We start from the raw sequence: 18,025 nt of genomic DNA, 5'->3' as shown, positions 1-18,025 counted from the left end.
TGTGAGGCAGAAATTCTTCCCTGTGAGGGTGCTGAGGCCCTGGCACAGGTTGCCCCGAGAAGCTGTGGCTGCCCCTGGCTCCCTGGCAGTGTTGAAGGCCAGGCTGGATGGGGCTTTGGGCAAGCTGGGCTAGTGGAGGGTGTCCCTGCCCATGGCAGGGGGGTTGGAACTAGATGGGCTGTGAGGTCCCTTCCAACCCAAACCAGTCCGTGATACACACTGACTATTACCAACACATCAGTGAGTTAGTTCTTGTCATGGTTTAGCCCCAGCCAGCAGCTGAGCACTCCACGGCCGCTCGCTCACCCCTCCCCAGCGTGATGGGGAGGAAAATGGGAAGACAAACGCAAAACCTTGTGGGTTGGGATAAGGGCAGTCTACTGGGTCAGCAAAGGGAGAGAGAAATAACAACAACGGTACTTATGACAGAATATACACAATGGTTGATAACACAAGGCAATTTACCGACTCGATGACCAACCAGATGCTCAGCCCACACTCAGATGGTCCGCCGCCCCTCCCTGACTGGCCCCCTTTTATGGTGAGCATGATGTCACATGGTATGGAAGAGCCCCCTGGCCAGCTTGGCTCACCTGTCCTGGCTCCTTGTGAAAATTAACTCTAATTCTAGCCAGAACCAGGACAGTTCTGTACATGGTTTTTCACTAAAACATACATGTGAATGCAGAAATTCCCACTGGCCTGAATCCTACTCTTTGAGAAATGGTGACTTACTGAAATAAATTCCTGAACCCCAGTCACAAATAGCTAAAAACCTCTACAAAATAAGGAAAAAAGAGAAAAAGGAGGGGGGAAGAAAAAAAAGACTACCTAACAATGCACTTCCACGTGGATCCATCCTGGTCATCCTGTTCTTCTATGTACATCCTGACGTTATGCTCTTGGTCCAGCTGATACCAATACATCAGGCCATCCTTGTCTCGACCAATGGGCTGAAGACGCATGGCATCAGCATCCTCCTCGTTAATTATATTCTTAAATTTTAGATTGTCATCAAACTGACATTCACAGAGATACTGAAAAAGTGAGAAAGTAGAAAGACTGTTAAAATATGAAAATATAAACAGAAATAAGAAAATCAGCTCATTTCCTCTCAGTCTAATTTGGAACTTCTTTTTAGGCCTCTCTATTGGATCTGTGAGTTAGCTATAGCTACCATTTTATTTTCCAGAGCATGTTGGTTTTAAATGACAGAATTTTTATTTGGTTTTGTGGTTTGGGCTTTGTTGTTTTTTCCTGGTCAGCTTCAAAAGTTGCTAATAAATATTTTAAAAAGTGTACTGCACAAGCAAATAGCTACTGACAAAACAGTAAGTACAAAACAATTTTCATACAAAGTTTCATGCAAAGTGTTACATTCAGTCTGGACCCAGCTCACTACCATGAGCATCACGTCTGTGACAAGATCAGCTCCACATTTAACACATCCACTTACGGTTCCAGTCAAACTAAATTTGCAAGACGTTTAAGTGAGTGAAAAAGCAAAAACATCCAAGATATTTAGGCGAGTGAGTAAAAAATCATTTAGAAACTTAGTTGATGACTGCATACCTTCAGAATCCCCAGTTTGCATTCAACACTCATTTCTAAGTATCCTTTTTTTTCCATCTCCCAAGCCCAAGTGCTGTTGAATTCTTGGCATATCTGTCACAAACAAAATAAGATTGCTACAGTTAGTGGATAAAAGCAACTTTAAACTTTTATATTCATAGTGCCTTACTGCACTAACAATTACACATGATCTCTTCAGGACTGCAAGTCAGAAAGCCTCACGCAAAAATAAAAAATAAAACTGGAGTAAGTTGGCAAATCTCCATGGAGGAGTATATATCAGAGGTGCTGATCACCACCCACTTGTCTAAACCTCTGTAATTAGGCAGCACAACTCTGAACTCGGAAGGTATTCTTGTCTTTGCTGTGCAAAATCTCCCATTTTTCTATTTCTGACTTGTCTATTTAGAATATAAATTCTCTGAAGTAGACGTGATTTCTTATTTCACGTCTTTACAGCACTTAGCACGTAAGCTACCAAAGTCTCTTGGGGCCTCTAAGTCCTACAACTGTACTGCAGATAACAAATTCAACTGATATTCACTCCATGCTGTGGAATTATTATTATTCAGAAAATACTAAATCTTGAGCCTTGAGACATTTAATAAATATTTTAAAATATTCTAAGTAGAGCCAATTTCAAGTTACTTAAAGGAAATAAATTCGATGACACTAATATTGGGGAAAAAAATAACAAAACACACACAAAAAAGTGGCAGTAGAGGATAAACAGATTCAATAAGCAGGAGCTCCAATAATAACGGTGGAGAAGGAACTCCCTCTTCCCCTAAACAGCTCAGACACGCTTAGGACATCCCTCACGAACAGAGCAGAGCTGGTTATCAATTGAGGACACACAGTGGGATCTCCCAGCAGTGAGGCTGTTCTAGTGGAAATACCCATTAGGAGGAGGCGAAAGCTAATCACAGCTGCATCTCCAGTTGAGATTAGTTGGAAGTGCCCGGCATTGAATTCCCACTGCCCAAATTAACACACAAGGCGCTGCTGCCCTTCAATCCGCAAGGAAGCAAAGCTCTGCTGAAGGGACTCAAGCAAAAGAGTGCAGTCTCCCAATCACCAAATTATTATTAAACACAAGATACAGTCACTAAGCTACTTAAAAAACTTATAAATCACATCTGAAAGCAGCTTTCTCTGGCAACAGCAGCAAAAATAACCCTGACTTTCACCCACCAGAAGGACAGATCAGCTGATTTGTGTTGTAAAACTCCATGTGAGCTACAACCAAGAGACGTTGCCACTACTGCTCCTCTGTCCCTGAGGCCATGCTATACCTACCTTCTGCTATCCCTAGTTCTTGAGTGACCCAAGGGTAAGCCTGCAATTAGATTGGCTCAGCCACACCAGAAATCATACTCTGACTTTAAACTACAGCCTTCAGAGAATGGTGAAGAGAGTGCTCTCTGGTCACAATGACTCTGGCTGGACAGCAGTTTTTTCTGCACCAAGGGTAAGGAATGCGATACGGGCACTTCTTCGACGCAAAGCCAAAGCTCACAGTGAGAGACAATTGCTCCTCGCTCACAAAATGAGGTTACTCTGCTTTCTCTCTCATTTTCAACAGTGTAACGTGAAGAATGCTGGGAAACTGTATATCAAACCCTCACTAAGGGCATGTGCCAGTCGCTGTTCGTTACTTACTCATTAAGTATGAAAGCAATAATGAGAAGTTTTGTGTGCTACGGAAGTGTATGATTGTCAAAGCAAAAGCTCAGAGACATCAGAGCTGATGAAGTATCTGCTCAAACTGAAATGACTACGTTTTGACAATTAAAAACCAGATGATCGCGCTTTCTCCTGACAAGTACTGTCACAACCCTGAACTACAGATCTCATTGATTCAGGCTCTGCTGAAATGTTACTCTATGCCTTTATACGGGGGACGTTTCACGCTGATCAAAAACCTGCTGCCTGCGGGAGCAGCTGACTTCTGTGTGCTAAGGAGTGGTCAGCACCTTCCCACCCTCCACAAGAGATGCCGAAACGGATCTATCTCAAATATTTCCAAAGCAGCTACAATGGCATCTGACGCATACTATTACCATGCTCCAAATGTTCACTTCAAACAACGGGAACAGGAAGGTGAAAGACACAGCAGAGAAGTCTGCTTGGGTGGACTACAGACACCTGAACTCTAACAAGTGGGGCAGAAAACACAGTGTGTTCAGAATGTGCCGATTTCAGCGCTGAAGGTTCAAGACGGACCAGTCCAGAGAAATCTTATCTGTATAAAAATGCAAAGTATATTTGACAGGAGTCAAGTAAAGCGTTTTGCCAGGAGACAGTGCAGTCTGAATTAACTCAAGCTAAGATGGACAGTTCCTTTTAGTTGTTGAAATGTTTAGGACAAGCCATTTCTTTACCTCAGTCATACATGACCAGATGCATTCCTTGCACAGAGGGGAAAACTCAGATTCCTGGAGCCCTACAGTCATTTTCCTCCAAATAGGACTAGTGTGTACGCTGGTGAGCCAACGTGGGTGGTTCACCATCAGAAGAGGGAAGGGAAAGAACTCTCAACTGCCACGTTCACTTCCTATCCCCAAATATATGAATCTGTCAAAATACCAGCCACAGCTTAGAGACAATTTTTTATGATGCTTTTTATGAGCACAGCAGTCAAATAAAGTGTATCTTATGAACAGTTGGTATATAAACAAAACATATTAATAATATGTACATACATAAATATTAAGAACATGTAAATCTGAATGTCCTCCACTTAAAGAAAATGGTCACATCTAGAATGTATCAAACCCTGTTTTATCAAAGCAACACATTAGTAGTTTCTAACAAAGGAAAAACAGGTCAGCATTGCCTCTTCGAGTATGTCAATAATACGTCAAACAATACTGCAGGCATCTAGGAAGAACGCTTTCAACGGTTCCACATCTTTTCAGTTTTTCCTGGCTTTTGTGGCATCTCCCAACACTCCGTTGTTTTTCTAAATTAATTATACATCTTTGAAACGGGGACAATATTAGCATACCTTTCTAATTAGTTAAATTCAAATTCCTTTGTTCTTCAAGGTTCCTTTGAACCACTGGCTAGAATAAGCTTCAAGTTAGCTCTGGAAACTGTTAAATGAAACAGAATTTCTTACTGCTTACTTGGTCTTAACAGGACTATGCGGGAAGGCTTCCTTACCACTTTCCCATCCTTTCAATGCCTGCGGAAGGAAGATTTTTCCAAACTAGTCCCTCATAAACTTGTTTATCTCCCTCTGCTTTCTGCTTACCACACAAGTGGTGAGTGGCTTCAGTGGGGTACATAAGTTCACCAGTCAGAGCTGGGTTTTCTCAGCTTGCTGCAGTGGCTTTAATTAAGGAATTCAACACAATTCAGTAACCACAGTACTCGGTAATAGACAAAGTATACGAAAGTTATATAAATTATTACATTATTATTTGAAAGTATCATCATAAATACTTTACAACTGGTTAAGAGGTTAGATTTAACCTAAGGCCCTTCAGCAGGTTATTTCCTGACATACTCCCAGTCCTAAAAACATCATCATCTTAAGAATACAAACCTCCAGACAAATCCCTGTCTCTCTAAACCTTATAGATAGCACTTAAGGGAGCAAACTGCAACTAGATTTGCCAAGTGCCATTATTTGTATCATTGCTGTTACCATAATGCTGTATTTCTAAGTAGGATGTGATCATGGCTGTACAGACAATTCCAAGACTACGTTTTGGTGAATTAGAAGGCACATGGAACATCTCCAGAGGGGAAATGGTAACCTATTAATTTTTAATATCTGTATATTTTTATTTTCTGAAGCACTGTAAATTATTTAAACTGAAAACTGTTTGCAGGTAAAGTGCCAACAATGGCATAGCCACAATTAAAATTAAAAATACCAATTAAAATACCAATATAGAATTATGTAAGACAATGGGATGCTGTATTTTTACTGATGCATAGCTACATTTTCATTTTAGCTATGTCATTCTGAGCGTGCAGATATAAATCACTGCAAAATTTTCATTTATTATGAACACATGCAACAAGAACTCTGAAGAGTTAGTCCCTGTACGAATACCAACCAAATCACAATAATTAAATCGTATCCAGACAACTGATAACAAATTAATTGTTACTGTGTAAATCTCTCTGCTCAATTTAGCCCATTTGCAGGCTAATAAATCTCCATCTTTATTTAGGGTCTTAATTCCCAACAAAGTATTTTACTAACAGGTATGAAGGTGCACACTCTTTCACATGCAGAAGATATTGTCTGTTTTCAGAGATTTTTTTTTTAAACAAGCCTAAGCAGACTGAAAGTTAAGCTGGGCTCTTATGCAACTAAAGCCTGGGCACACACATCAATGCTGGCCACAACACAGCCCAAGGCTCACTATAAATCATACTGGGGATTTCTGACGCAACAGCTCATCGTAACCATATTCCAGCATTGCAGAATAACACAACGCGCATATTGTACCTTGATCAAATATTTTTCCCATCTGTCTGCTGTGACAGACTTCCCAATCTTTCTCATCAGTTTCAAGTGAAGCTCCACCAATTCTTTTGGAACTGCAGTATTGAGAGAGAGAGAGACAAAAAAAAAAAAAAAGAAGTTATGAAGACTGGTGCAAATATAGTTCAATGCTAAACACCGATAACACTGAAATACTGTGACAAACTGAGAAAATTTAATAAAACATGGTAACTTAAAGTCTGCTGAAGACCAGCCCCACAACTGACACATGGAGGAAGGTTAATTTAATTGCATGGGTCTTTTTGTTTAGATGATCACTGAGCTGCCTTAAACTCAAAGAAAAAGACCTCAGTGATAAATATGCAAAAATTTTGGCAGCATTAAAACAACAACTGGACAGGAACTACTCCAGTCAAACACCTACAAAAATACTACTGTGAGCAACACACCTGCAGCTGCCTCCACAAACCCCAAAGCAACCTTCTGCACCACGCATGGAACATCGCTGAACCCAATCTTTTTTTTTAGCGTGTGCGTGGTACAGGAGAAACGTTCCAGAAACTTTGTCCTCACAGATGTAGCTTTACTACATACTTACTCTCTTTTGTACTGCAGAGACAAAGAGGGATGGACTCAAGGTCTGGGGCTTGAGGGATGGAGGCCAGAACTGCTGCTGAGTACAGCTGCACCAGTGAGATCGCAGAATCAAAGTTTTCCAATCAAATTTTACTTATCTCTTAGCATACGCTCCTCAGATACAACTTCAACATCTTGTCTTAGCTCACATAGGTGATTTATAAATCAATTTGGCACCACCAAGTGGTAAATTTGCAGAACATCAATTTTATAAGCTAGAGAGTAGTATAGCTTTTTAAAAATATGTACCTGGTAATTATTAATGCAACTATACACACCTAGCGGTATGGGCATTCTTATTTGTCATTTGTTGAGAAAAACTTAAAGAAATGAACTTTTCAAATATTTTAAGTTCTAGACTCTTTCCATACAATTTTATTTTCTGAAAGCACTTTCATTACTCTATGCACACACGCTTTAAAAGTTTAAAACCCAAGAATGTTTATGATCATAATTTATGATTGCAGATTTTCTGCTGGTGCAGCAGTATTACCTGACACAGGATAAAGAGCTGGGACACCAAATGTGTTCGTTCTAAACTAGATATTACTGAGATGTAATTTCTTTACAAAACATCTTAGTATCTGTGTGATTTTTTTTTCAATATTTAACTTGATTTCACCTAACTGATATTTGTCTTTCAATCAAACACCTCTATTTTCAGGTGAACACAGCAAGTAGGTAAAATATCAGTTTCATGAAAATGCTTGTATTAGATTATCTCTGCTGGTTCGCAACCAGAAATTTAATACACAAACTCACTTCTTCAATAAATACATGAAGTACGAGCCTGGCACCCAAAAAGAGATGTCCTTCCAATGTAAATTATTTGTAAGCAACTCTAAAACTAGCCCTGACTTATCCTCTTTTATCCCATTCATAGTTTCAATTACCACTGCATATTGAAAAAAATCTAACACATCTCCTTGGTTTTCCTGAAAATTGATGTGTTTCATAATTTTAAATTATCACATATTTTAAAAGGAACAAGATCAAAGGTCTGAACCCTGATAGGTGCTGAGCACTTGGCACTAACAAAGTTAAGCACAAAGCACTTTATACACATGAGCAATTCTATCAAAGTCAACTCGTACAATTAAACCTCAGCCTGTGTTTGTGTGACATGGAACCGAGCCAGAGGATTCAAAATCTTGCTGGATCAAAGCTTTTGTTCTGCATCTTTTTTTGTTTGTTTGTTTTTAATCAGATCTCTTCTTAATGGGTACATACTGATTGGAATCCTGGTTTAAAGAAGCATGGCTGATTTGTTTTGAATAATCAAATCCCCAGTCACCACAAAAATCTTTGCTAGAGTGTTAGTCTTAGAACAAAAGGAGAATGTTAAAAACTCAAAAACGGGAAAGCAATTTTGCACATCCTTGGTCAGCATTACTGCAATTTGTGTTAGTACCTACAGAAACCTCCCTTCTTTTCTGAGATTCCACCATTTCAGCTCTTGCATTTCTAGGATCTTGACGATGTATCGATGTAGTTATTTTCACAAATAAACTTCACAAAACATTTCAAATTCATTCTCCATTTATTTATTACCCTTTCAAGATCTTTTTCATGTATCACAACGATATTAACAACCGGATCTCTAGGCTGGCTTTTTGCCAGTTCCCTAGTAAGTGCTTAGAGGAATCGCGCACTATCCTCCTTGTTCTAAGGAACGAGGTGGGAGTTTCGGAGAAGAAAATTGATGTCCAGTTTGCAGGCAGAAACTAGGGAGTGTGTGAAGTGCAGCCTGACCAACCAGGGGCAGAAGCCTACAGGACTGAGAAACAAACTCTGTATTGAAACCAAAGTGACTGTAAATAACATATGGATCACATGCAGCAGTGTACACCTGACTTGCCCAGAAAGAGCAGCTCAGGGAAGGGTGGTAGGAAGGCTGAAGAGCAGTAGAAAATCCATCTTTTCCCAGAACGCTTATTTGGCAAGGAGTAGAAGTGCATGAGTAAGTGAGACTAATGTTTCTGTCATCTCAGAAATTCATTGAACCTGCATAACTTTAAATTAACTTACTTCTGTTCAGAATATAGAGATAATTCTTGACAAGAGTTTGTTGAAGTGGGACATCAATAAGGATCATGTTTACAACACTCTTCGAATCCTACTTGTAACATACCAAAGATAACAAAGATGAGATGTAATTAATTTTGGTTTGTGTTGTTGTTTGGTTTTTTTTTTTTTTTAAATAAAAAAGCAGACTATCATCTCCTTTGTAAAGCATCATCTCCATTCAAGTGGGACCTGCACCACTCATTTCGGGAACTCGGATGACAACCTAATAATGCTTTGCATTTTTTAAAAGTTTCACATAAGGGAAGGAACAATACTTACCATCTTTCTTGCATAATAACCTTTCTTTGTAAGATTTTGGCCAAAAAAGTGTGATGGAACATATGCAAAAAAAAGTAAATATGAATTATATTCTTAAACTTTTATAAAACTTTGATTTCTCTGGAAAGGAATATAGCAGCTCTCTAAAATCTTGATAGAATACACTTAAGTGGCAGAGAAAATGCCAGGACTTCATGCACAGGGCTAATAAAAATTGTAACAGTGCTATTTTAAAAGAAAAACTGTTTCAAAGAATCAAGTATAATTAAACCATGGTACCATCTGCTAGATATTCAAAAATACAGACTTTTCATAGGAAGAAGCCATGAATCAGAAAGAACGAGTCAGTGTATATACAATTATAGGGCTTCTGGTGGAGTTTAGCCAATTTGTTAAGTCCTGCACTTTCCTGGAGGGCAAGCTGTTGTCTGGGCCTTGCACAACATCCTTTGAACACCATTCCATCTACTCCAGCATTTCAGGGAACGTCCCATACATCAGTCACACATCTCTCATAAATTTAGGAAAGACAGAAAACTGAGACAGAAGAGAAAAAGTACGAACACATGGAAACCCCATCATTTGGTTAGAAAAGCTGTAACTTTCACACACCTGCACAACCCTTGATTAAAGACCTGGTTGTGAGTACCACTGACACCTTCCCATAGAACCATAACCACATTTCACCTCTACTTACCTTCCCTGCCAAAATAAATATATTCAAAGCTAAACACTCACCTAAACAAAAGTGAAATAAAGGAGGGAAACAGAAAATGTACAAAGACAGACAAAGCCCTGGCTCTGGAGGGAGGACAGGGGGCACCTGTTAATTCTGAAAATGATTACAAATGAATAAGTTTTGTATCAGATCTGGAGCACTGGACATGGAGGGGAAGATCAGAACCACAGTGTACGCAGAGTCCCTGGTACTGATGTGGATTGCAAAGCCAATGTCTCTCTTCCACCAGGGACAAGGGAAAAGCACATCGAACCCCTGATGCTGTGAGGACTTAGGGAGAAGGGAACAAGAAGTAACTTTTTGGGATGCAAAGGCTGCTGGCAGTTTTCATGCTTTACGAACACAAACAGGTCTTCCCAGTTACACTAGTAAAACATTTTTCCATGCTAACTTGTTTTGGCAAGTGGAAGAAAAAAGCGATATACAGGGCAAATAGCTCTGTTAACAGTTTGCTGGTCATCTTTCTACCTTGACCAAAATGACCTCTGCACGCTACGATTTCACCATCAAATAAAACCACGCTAAGCAGGTGGACAGTCAAGATCGATGGGATCATTAATAACCTCCCACCTCCCCTTCTTTTCTACTAGGAGAAGCTAGCTCACAGTAACCTGTACAAAATTGATGTGTACTAGCTACTGGCACCCTGCACAAAGAATAGGGAAGCAAATACAAGATCACTTCCACCACCTTCAGCTCTCTCCAGTGCCAGTACTGGAGGAAGCCATACTAGAGGCACACACAAAGGCAAAAGCATCCACATGGACACCGGTGAGGATTTACTACATGGGCAATTTACCACTAAGCCCGCCATGCACTTAATTCCTTTCACAGACACGCCCTTACACATCAATTTGCTTAAAACCAGTTGGTTGCACCCCTTAAGAAAGGCACAAGAGTACCCAGTAGACGAGTGACCACATTTCTAACATCTTTAATATTCTCCTCCATTTTTGTGTGCAAGTCTGAAGTCCCATGAGCAACCTGAGGCACAAACACCTTGGCTTCTAGATTAGTTTCAACCAAAGAGAAGTTCCTCATCTGTTTCTTTTCCAAAGTGTTTTGCCAGCTGTTTAATGAAAGGGCATAGTATCTCCTTCAGCACCAGCACTGGTTTATGATAACATAAATATTCTTCTCTAGGAACTATCTAACTTGTTTCTTACCTCAACTCTTAGTATAAGGAAAATGGGAGATCCCTATAGTTGGGATACGTTACTAAGAAGTTTGTAGATCGCAGAGAAAAATGATAGCCTTGGTATGAACTTGCCATGGTAAATAAACAGAAGGACAAAACCTCTAATATGAACCAGGCAAGAAGTTACTGTGAACCTCTGACAAACCACTGTGATGATAATGAGCCCCATATTCATGCAGCAAGCTTGGCATAAAAAGAAATAATAAATATAAGCATTTGACCTCTACAGTGTTTCCCAACATGAAAAAGCAGTAGGCTCCTGTTCCAAAGGACAATCTAAAGATCTTATTTTCTAGTTGAGTCACTGGATGAGTAGTATCATGCTACCAAGCTGCATGCCCATAAAAAAAAGACACACAGGAAAGGGGAAAAAAATGTACCTGCTCTGCCTCCTAAGTGAATGAACAGAGCAATCAAACATGCTGTAATTAAACCAAAGATCAAAACAGAAAGAACAAGTCACCAAGTAGCATTTTATATCCTGTTCCTAGAAAGATTTTTGGCAGGCTTTGTTTGTAAAAACAAACAAACCATGCTCACATTTAAATGACATTGTTGTCCCAGCAAAGTACTTTGAAATCTGGATGCTCAGCAGCTAGATCATTTTCATACAAATATCCGAGTATCTGGATATCTCTTCTCTGTACAAATACCTGTTAGAAGACTCTCTGCTTGCCCGGACTATTCAGACTTATTCAGCAAAGCTAAGATTACTTTGCTGATAAACCCCATCCCCACGCAAGGATCCCAGCACATCACCTCTTTCACTGCTGCTTGTGAATAAATTGTGACACAGGTGGACGTTGCTTTGAACTGGGACTGAAAAGCCTTTTCCACCTCCAGTTCTTTCAATAAGTTGTGCCACCAACCCAACAGACCTTCCTATCAGAGTTGTATACTGACTTCACTGCATTGGTCCTCGCTGCAAATGGGATGTGACCTTAAAATTCAGCTCTAATTTTAGCTAAGAGATTATTTTCAAATATTTAGAATTTATCACCTATTTGTTCAATTTGTTATTAAGCACCCTTCCCTCCCATTTCTTTTTTATTCTACCCTCTCCCATTGCCCACAAATCAATCTGATTATGCTTGTGCTCTCTAATGCCCACCACACCTTCAGTCACCTTCTCACTAAACCTGAAACCGAGATTAAAAAAATCACAGGCACTGTCATCTGTGTAACTCTTGAAGCTGGAGTTAAAGACCATACCCATCTAAGCAAAGTTCAGCTGCAGCAGTTAGAAAATGGTTTAATTTCTCACCTAAATGACAAGTCCTCTCTGTTTCATACTCTGGCTATGAAGTTCCTAGCAATGTCAGGGGTTTTTTAAGCTAATATATTAAGCAACAGCAGAGAGGTTAGCAAAAACAAGACTGATGTTAGAATAAAGCATAAAATTTCAGAAGAAAAGCATGCTGTATTGTGCAATGAAAAAGAAGGTAGAAAAAGAAAAAAAGGAAAATTACTTTGAAAACAATGCAGGAAAAAAATAGCACAGGATCTATTTTAGACACTGGAAATAGCCCAGGAAAGGAAAGACAGCAAATAAAAGCCCTGCTTACTGCCTCAAAAAACGTACTGAATAAAAAAAATGGGTTCCAGTCCACAAACTCTGGACATGTGAACACAAGTGAGAAAAATCAGGCTGTGGCAGCAACGTGGAGAGTGCACTGAAAAGCAGGTACTGAAAACATGTGAAATTGTAACAGATTGCCACTGCTTGCAGTTAAATCACTTGCAGTGACCACACCATGCATTTCAACTATTTAAAACCAAAAGAACTTGACTTGCTGATCTTTAATTCGCACGTAGGCAAGCACCGGACTTTCTGAAACTGCTGGGACTGCAGCCTGTAAAAGCAAAGACACGGCAGCACAAGTATCTTTCATTCTGGCTAGTAAAAATCAGGAAATCAGATCTTCTCAGATAACTCCGGGATTCTCTTGCCTGCTGAGGCATCTCAGTCTCCAATATAACCAAGACTTTTAGACTATAAGCCGAAAATCCTCCTCATTTCTTTCCTTAGCACTGAACTGTGTCATTGTAATTCTCAAATAAAGAGCGGGTGTGATAAAGGTGAAAGGTAATCACAAAGATTACACTTTACTATTGGACTCTGGAGTGCTTCACAGCTCCTCGGTGCAAGTATGCACCCCCATGACTTTGCGATACACTGGGATAAATCTACTTCAGACAGATTTTAGTAGCTTGGGGTTTTTTCACTGGAAGAAGAGGACCCCGGCAGGGAAGAGCTGCAGTGATGGCATCAGCGTGCCCTGGGCACTGGGAGCCAGCCTGCGGAGCATGTTGCAGAACACGCTTACCCATACCTCAGAGACGTAAGAAGATGTAACGTGCTCTGTTTTGCCCTTGTTAGGCCATTGGTTTTGCCCCAGTAAAAAAAAAAAAAAAAAGCGGGTGGATCAGATGAGATTCTTCAACTCTACAACAGGAAATGCTAACAAGGCATGTATTTGGAAACGTAACCCCTCTCCGGAAAGATCAGTAGCAAAATGAGGATTTACATCCAGATCTTAGTGTGGACTGAGGCATCTGCTGGCCATTACAGTAATGGATGTTCACACTTACTGGAAAGGATGTAAGCAAAAAAAGTTGGGATGACAACATTTACTTTTTGATTTAACACTAAGTAGTTACACAGCCACGCAGGAAACGATAAAATTGAATTCAATGCCTTCGTTCACTCTCAGAAGGTTCAAAATCACAACTCCCACTCCAGTCGCAAAGCAAGCAGCTAGAAAAGAAAGGCACGATTCAAGGGCCCAAAGAAAGGAGAAGAAAAGGAAGCGTGAATCTAATTCCTGTGAAAACAGAGCCTGAGTTTTAGTCCCTACTCCCTGCTCCCAGAATTTTTTAGGTATTTTGCCACTAAAATCTTGGAAAGGGCAGCAGCACAGCAGTAGGATTCATCTAAGCAAATGTAGATATTTACACCTGAGCTAGTTTCATATAATCCATTTATAGCCCATGGAGACAAAGACACTTTTAGGAAGAGTCAGCTCACCCTAAAGTAAACATCTGAGCTCTGCTAAATACCTTTGGCAAGATTAATTCTGTCGTACAGTGCCTGGCAAGTTTTTTCCAGTGAAAACCAAGGTATGTAACATCTTGGGAACACAGGAGAGTTACCAGGTACTGGGGGGTACACCTCGTTCTTAAACCATTACCTAAGCTCTTATGCTCCTCTTTAGACACAGAATTACCATTGGAGATATGACCTTAGTTCATAAGGTTTATTCATGCACAGACATTTCTGGAAGACAAAAATCAATTCTCGAAGCATGGTGGCATTCAACTTCAAGAGAAAGAGCACATATCCTGCTAGATTAAACTAAATTAAAGTATCCTCAGTGCAGTGAAATAAGTGAAAATCATGATTAAACACACGAACATAAATTGCATACATCAGTAGTTAAGGCGGCTTCAGCTTAATCTAGCTTCACTCACATAAAAACGTAACATGCTTCTTTTAATGTGTTCTGTTAGAGGTTAAGTTGAATGCAAGTCCTTTTTTAGGTCATTATGTGAAAGCAAGCACAAATTTAAATGCTTTTCAATTCCTTACTTTGTTTAGTCACTAGAACCACCACTCTGGTGTCAATTTTGCTAAATTTCTCAGGTATTGTCTGAGAGTTTTCTTCAGCATTTACAGAAGAAGGATGTTGATTATACTATTAAATCACTTTCTCCCACATCTCTCACTTGAATAAAAAGGCAATAGTAAAAAATTTAGAGCAGACTGAATAAAAATCACTTTTCTAAAACAAGTTTCATTACCAAGGTTAGAGGTTATCATTCCTCAGTCTTCAGGGGAAAACAACACACCAAACAAACCAGAAAAATTTATTCTTTGTCATGTATCAGATGAGATCTACTATAAAGATAATTCTGCCCTTTTTTGGGTTCAATTTTAAAAATAGTGTGTTTTTTCTCTACTCCCTGGTGATCCAACCCGCACTTCAAATAAGTCTCATTTATACTCTGGGATTCACCATTTCACCTTTCATTTACGCAACAACTTTACTGAATTATATCAACAGGTGAATGTTTCTTGGCAGTTTCTCTCTAACTGTCAAATATCGCAGACGCCTTTTCTTGAAAAATCAGTCTTGCAAACTTAAGTTTCCCAATAATAAAAAAAAATGTTTAATTTACTTGACCCTAAAGAAGCGCAAGAATGTAAACCCCCCTACAAAGATGTACATTTTATATTTTGAAAAACATTCAGCAGTGACTAATTTCCATAGGAAAAAGTTGAGTACTACTCAATAAGCATTCGGTATTTTACAAACAGCAGCATTACGTGAGCAGGAGCCTTCTCTAAGGAGCAGCACAAACAAACTTTGAAGGTGAAGCCAACGCAAGTCATTCTACAATGCAGAACACACTTCCCCATCAGCTGGAAATAAGTGACTGCACATTTGTTCTGCTCTAAGGTAATATCAGTTTATTCATTTATCAGCAATGCAAATCAAAATTTAAAATATTTTCAAGAAATACCAGATATCCAGAAAGAGACTTGGGCAAAACAGTCTATAAGAGAGCAACGTTTCTAGCGGCTGATGAAGAGTCCTGTGAAAGGCAGCAGTCAGCTGGATGAAAGTCATTCTACAGATGAATAAAATTTTACAAGTTTAATCCAAATAGCACAGAATTTGAGGCTTCTTTTAAATGGTTTCACAGCACAGTTTTTCTCCATTATTTCTTAAGAAATCCAGGGAGCAAGTGAGACTAGAAATTGAAGCAAAATCGTCCAAGTCTGCCTGACAAAGTGTAGTAGCACATCAAAACATGGTGTGTTTTTTGAGCAAGTGTCTTAAGCTTAGGTCTAAAATAAAGACTTATTTAGACTTAAAGAAAAAGCAAACCACTTACGTCCTCATGTGAGTCAATAATTGAATCTCATGCAAAGCGAGGATTCACACAAGTTTCATTCCTTGAAACACTCAACTCAAGTAAAAACTTCTATGAGCAAACTCATGTTTTGACCTGTTAACACTATTAAAATATCTACCCCTGTTAATGTAATTCTTTTAATTGCAAGAAACGGTTATAACTTTGGGGCTGCTGCAGCTTCGCAGGGGTAGCCAAGACTGTTAGCTTTGGGGTCGACGTTATCTCCCATCTGTCTAGGCAGACTCAAAGCCACAGACCAGTTTGCTGTTACCTCTCCGTAATTCGGGCTTGGTTGCCGCCAGCCACCTTTTACACAACTTTGAATCTGAGCTAGAAAGAAAAATGAGTGTAATAGCCTGAAGGGAGGATGAGTTTCTAGCTGCAATTTGCACGTTGCCATCACTCAAATCTCATGCTTGAGGTACAAACCCTCCAACCTAAACAATCATGTGTAGATGCTATCAGGAACAGGGAAGAGCCTGGCAGCTCACCTTGCCGGCAGAAGGTAAGTGCCACAATATAACGTGCACCTGAATATTTCCACCAAAAATGCAACAGTATCTGAAAAACATAAAACTTGTTACATCAGAAGATCCTTCCCCTCCTGTACAGCACAAAACAGGTAGAAAGAAAGGAGAACAAATGTTGGCAGTAGACAATGTATTTATGCATAGCATTTGGAAAAGAAAATCATGAGCCATAATGTGTGTAATCCAGCGCTCGGTTTGACAGTGATCACCATCTGCTGTTTCAGAACATGGGTAACGAAAACCCACAGCACACAAGAAATTACCTGCCCCTAGGTTATCTCTAAATCCTCTTTTTAGTTAGACCCTGGCTAACTTAGAAGCAGGAAACTTCATGTTCTTAGTTTTATTTTTTAAGTATTTTCACTACTACTCAATATTCATTAGTGTCTAAATCTTTTTGAGCTTTGGCCTCAGTAATAATTTCCAGCAATCAATTGTAATTACGGAACATGTGAAAGGTATTTAAATCTGAATTACTTTTAAATTTCATTCAATACATATTTTTCCTGGTTTTACAATCTAAAATGAACACAAATCTCTAGGAGCCTTGCTTTGTATACTTTTAAAAATCTCCTCTGAAGTTAACAATACCCTTTTTTAAAACTTTTTTCTTTGCAGAAACTTTCACACAGTCCTCCTCAGGCTACTGGTATCTGTCTGCATTAGCTTTCAAGATGGAGCCACCACAGCTGAGCACTAAAATCAAGATGAAGGCAAGCAAGCAATTTACAAAATGAGAGGTAGATACGCATACCCAAATTAAAATATCCCTCAAGTTTTACGTATGATTCTCAGCCCATTTGTGCTTCTGGTGCTATCTGGTATTTTGTTAATTCTAAACTCCAGCTCCATGTTAACAGGGGTGCTTTCCTCTGACCTATCATAATGCCACCTAGAATATTTTGTTGAGCTATCAGCTAATTTTAAATATTCTGCGATGTATTAATCATAAACATCTTCTCCTCATACTTTTAAGTCTGTTTCATTTGCAGTTTTGTTGTCAATTCACAATAGTATTTTATCCACAGCAGTGTTTCTTTTTAGTCCAGATCAACCATCTTTCACCTTGGTCATTTTTAAAACAACTCATCTCCTTCCTGTTTTCTTGGCAAATAAGATCAATTGCCCCTGCTATAAAAAAATTAATATAAATTAGGAATTCTACTTTATTTATACCACAGTGACAAAAAAAAATATCTCTTTTTCTAACCAATTTCCTGTTGGTTAATCAGTTTAAGGTTTACAACGATGCTTTCCCTCTCAACCGATGCCCACTTTGGATGCTCACTCACATTCAGTGATTGACTTAGCTGGAATGGTTGAGTGATGCATTCCTCAATGTTCCTCTAACCCTCTGCCCATCAGGGAAGTTTATCAGGGATCAACAGAAAGCAAATCCACTCCTCAGCTAATCCTAACTTAAAATCAACAGCATAAACACAGACCATTAACATGTTGGGCTGTAGACTGCAATGGCTAAAAAACATACTCCATGGCTCACCTGATGCCTCCTGCCACAAAGAATAACGTCAAATAAAGGGCTGGGCATGGGAGCTATAATTTTGATCATATCAGGTAAGGTTGCTGTGGAACACAAGTCAACCACTTTAATCAGT

At 39.3% G+C, this 18,025-nt stretch overlaps 1 protein-coding gene across 2 annotated transcripts in view; it reads right to left on the bottom strand.

Annotated features, from left to right (window-relative positions):
- The window catches only part of RSF1 (remodeling and spacing factor 1), a 65,753-nt gene that overhangs the window by 36,845 nt on the left and 10,883 nt on the right, over positions 1 to 18,025 (bottom strand). The window contains exons 2-4 of one of the 2 annotated variants that reach the window (XM_054847409.1): positions 6,044 to 6,135; positions 1,573 to 1,665; positions 832 to 1,037 (exon numbers count right to left, since the gene is read on the bottom strand). In XM_054847409.1, the coding sequence (XP_054703384.1) occupies positions 832 to 1,037; positions 1,573 to 1,665; positions 6,044 to 6,135 (391 nt within the window). The remainder of the gene's footprint in view (positions 1 to 831; positions 1,038 to 1,572; positions 1,666 to 6,043; positions 6,136 to 18,025) is intronic. The other variant, XM_054847502.1, reaches the window with a different exon arrangement.

Source organism: Grus americana, chromosome 1 (assembly GCF_028858705.1).
Source record: "Grus americana isolate bGruAme1 chromosome 1, bGruAme1.mat, whole genome shotgun sequence".
Classification (NCBI taxonomy): domain Eukaryota; kingdom Metazoa; phylum Chordata; class Aves; order Gruiformes; family Gruidae; genus Grus; species Grus americana.
This window is presented reverse-complemented; position numbering and strand designations above follow the sequence as displayed.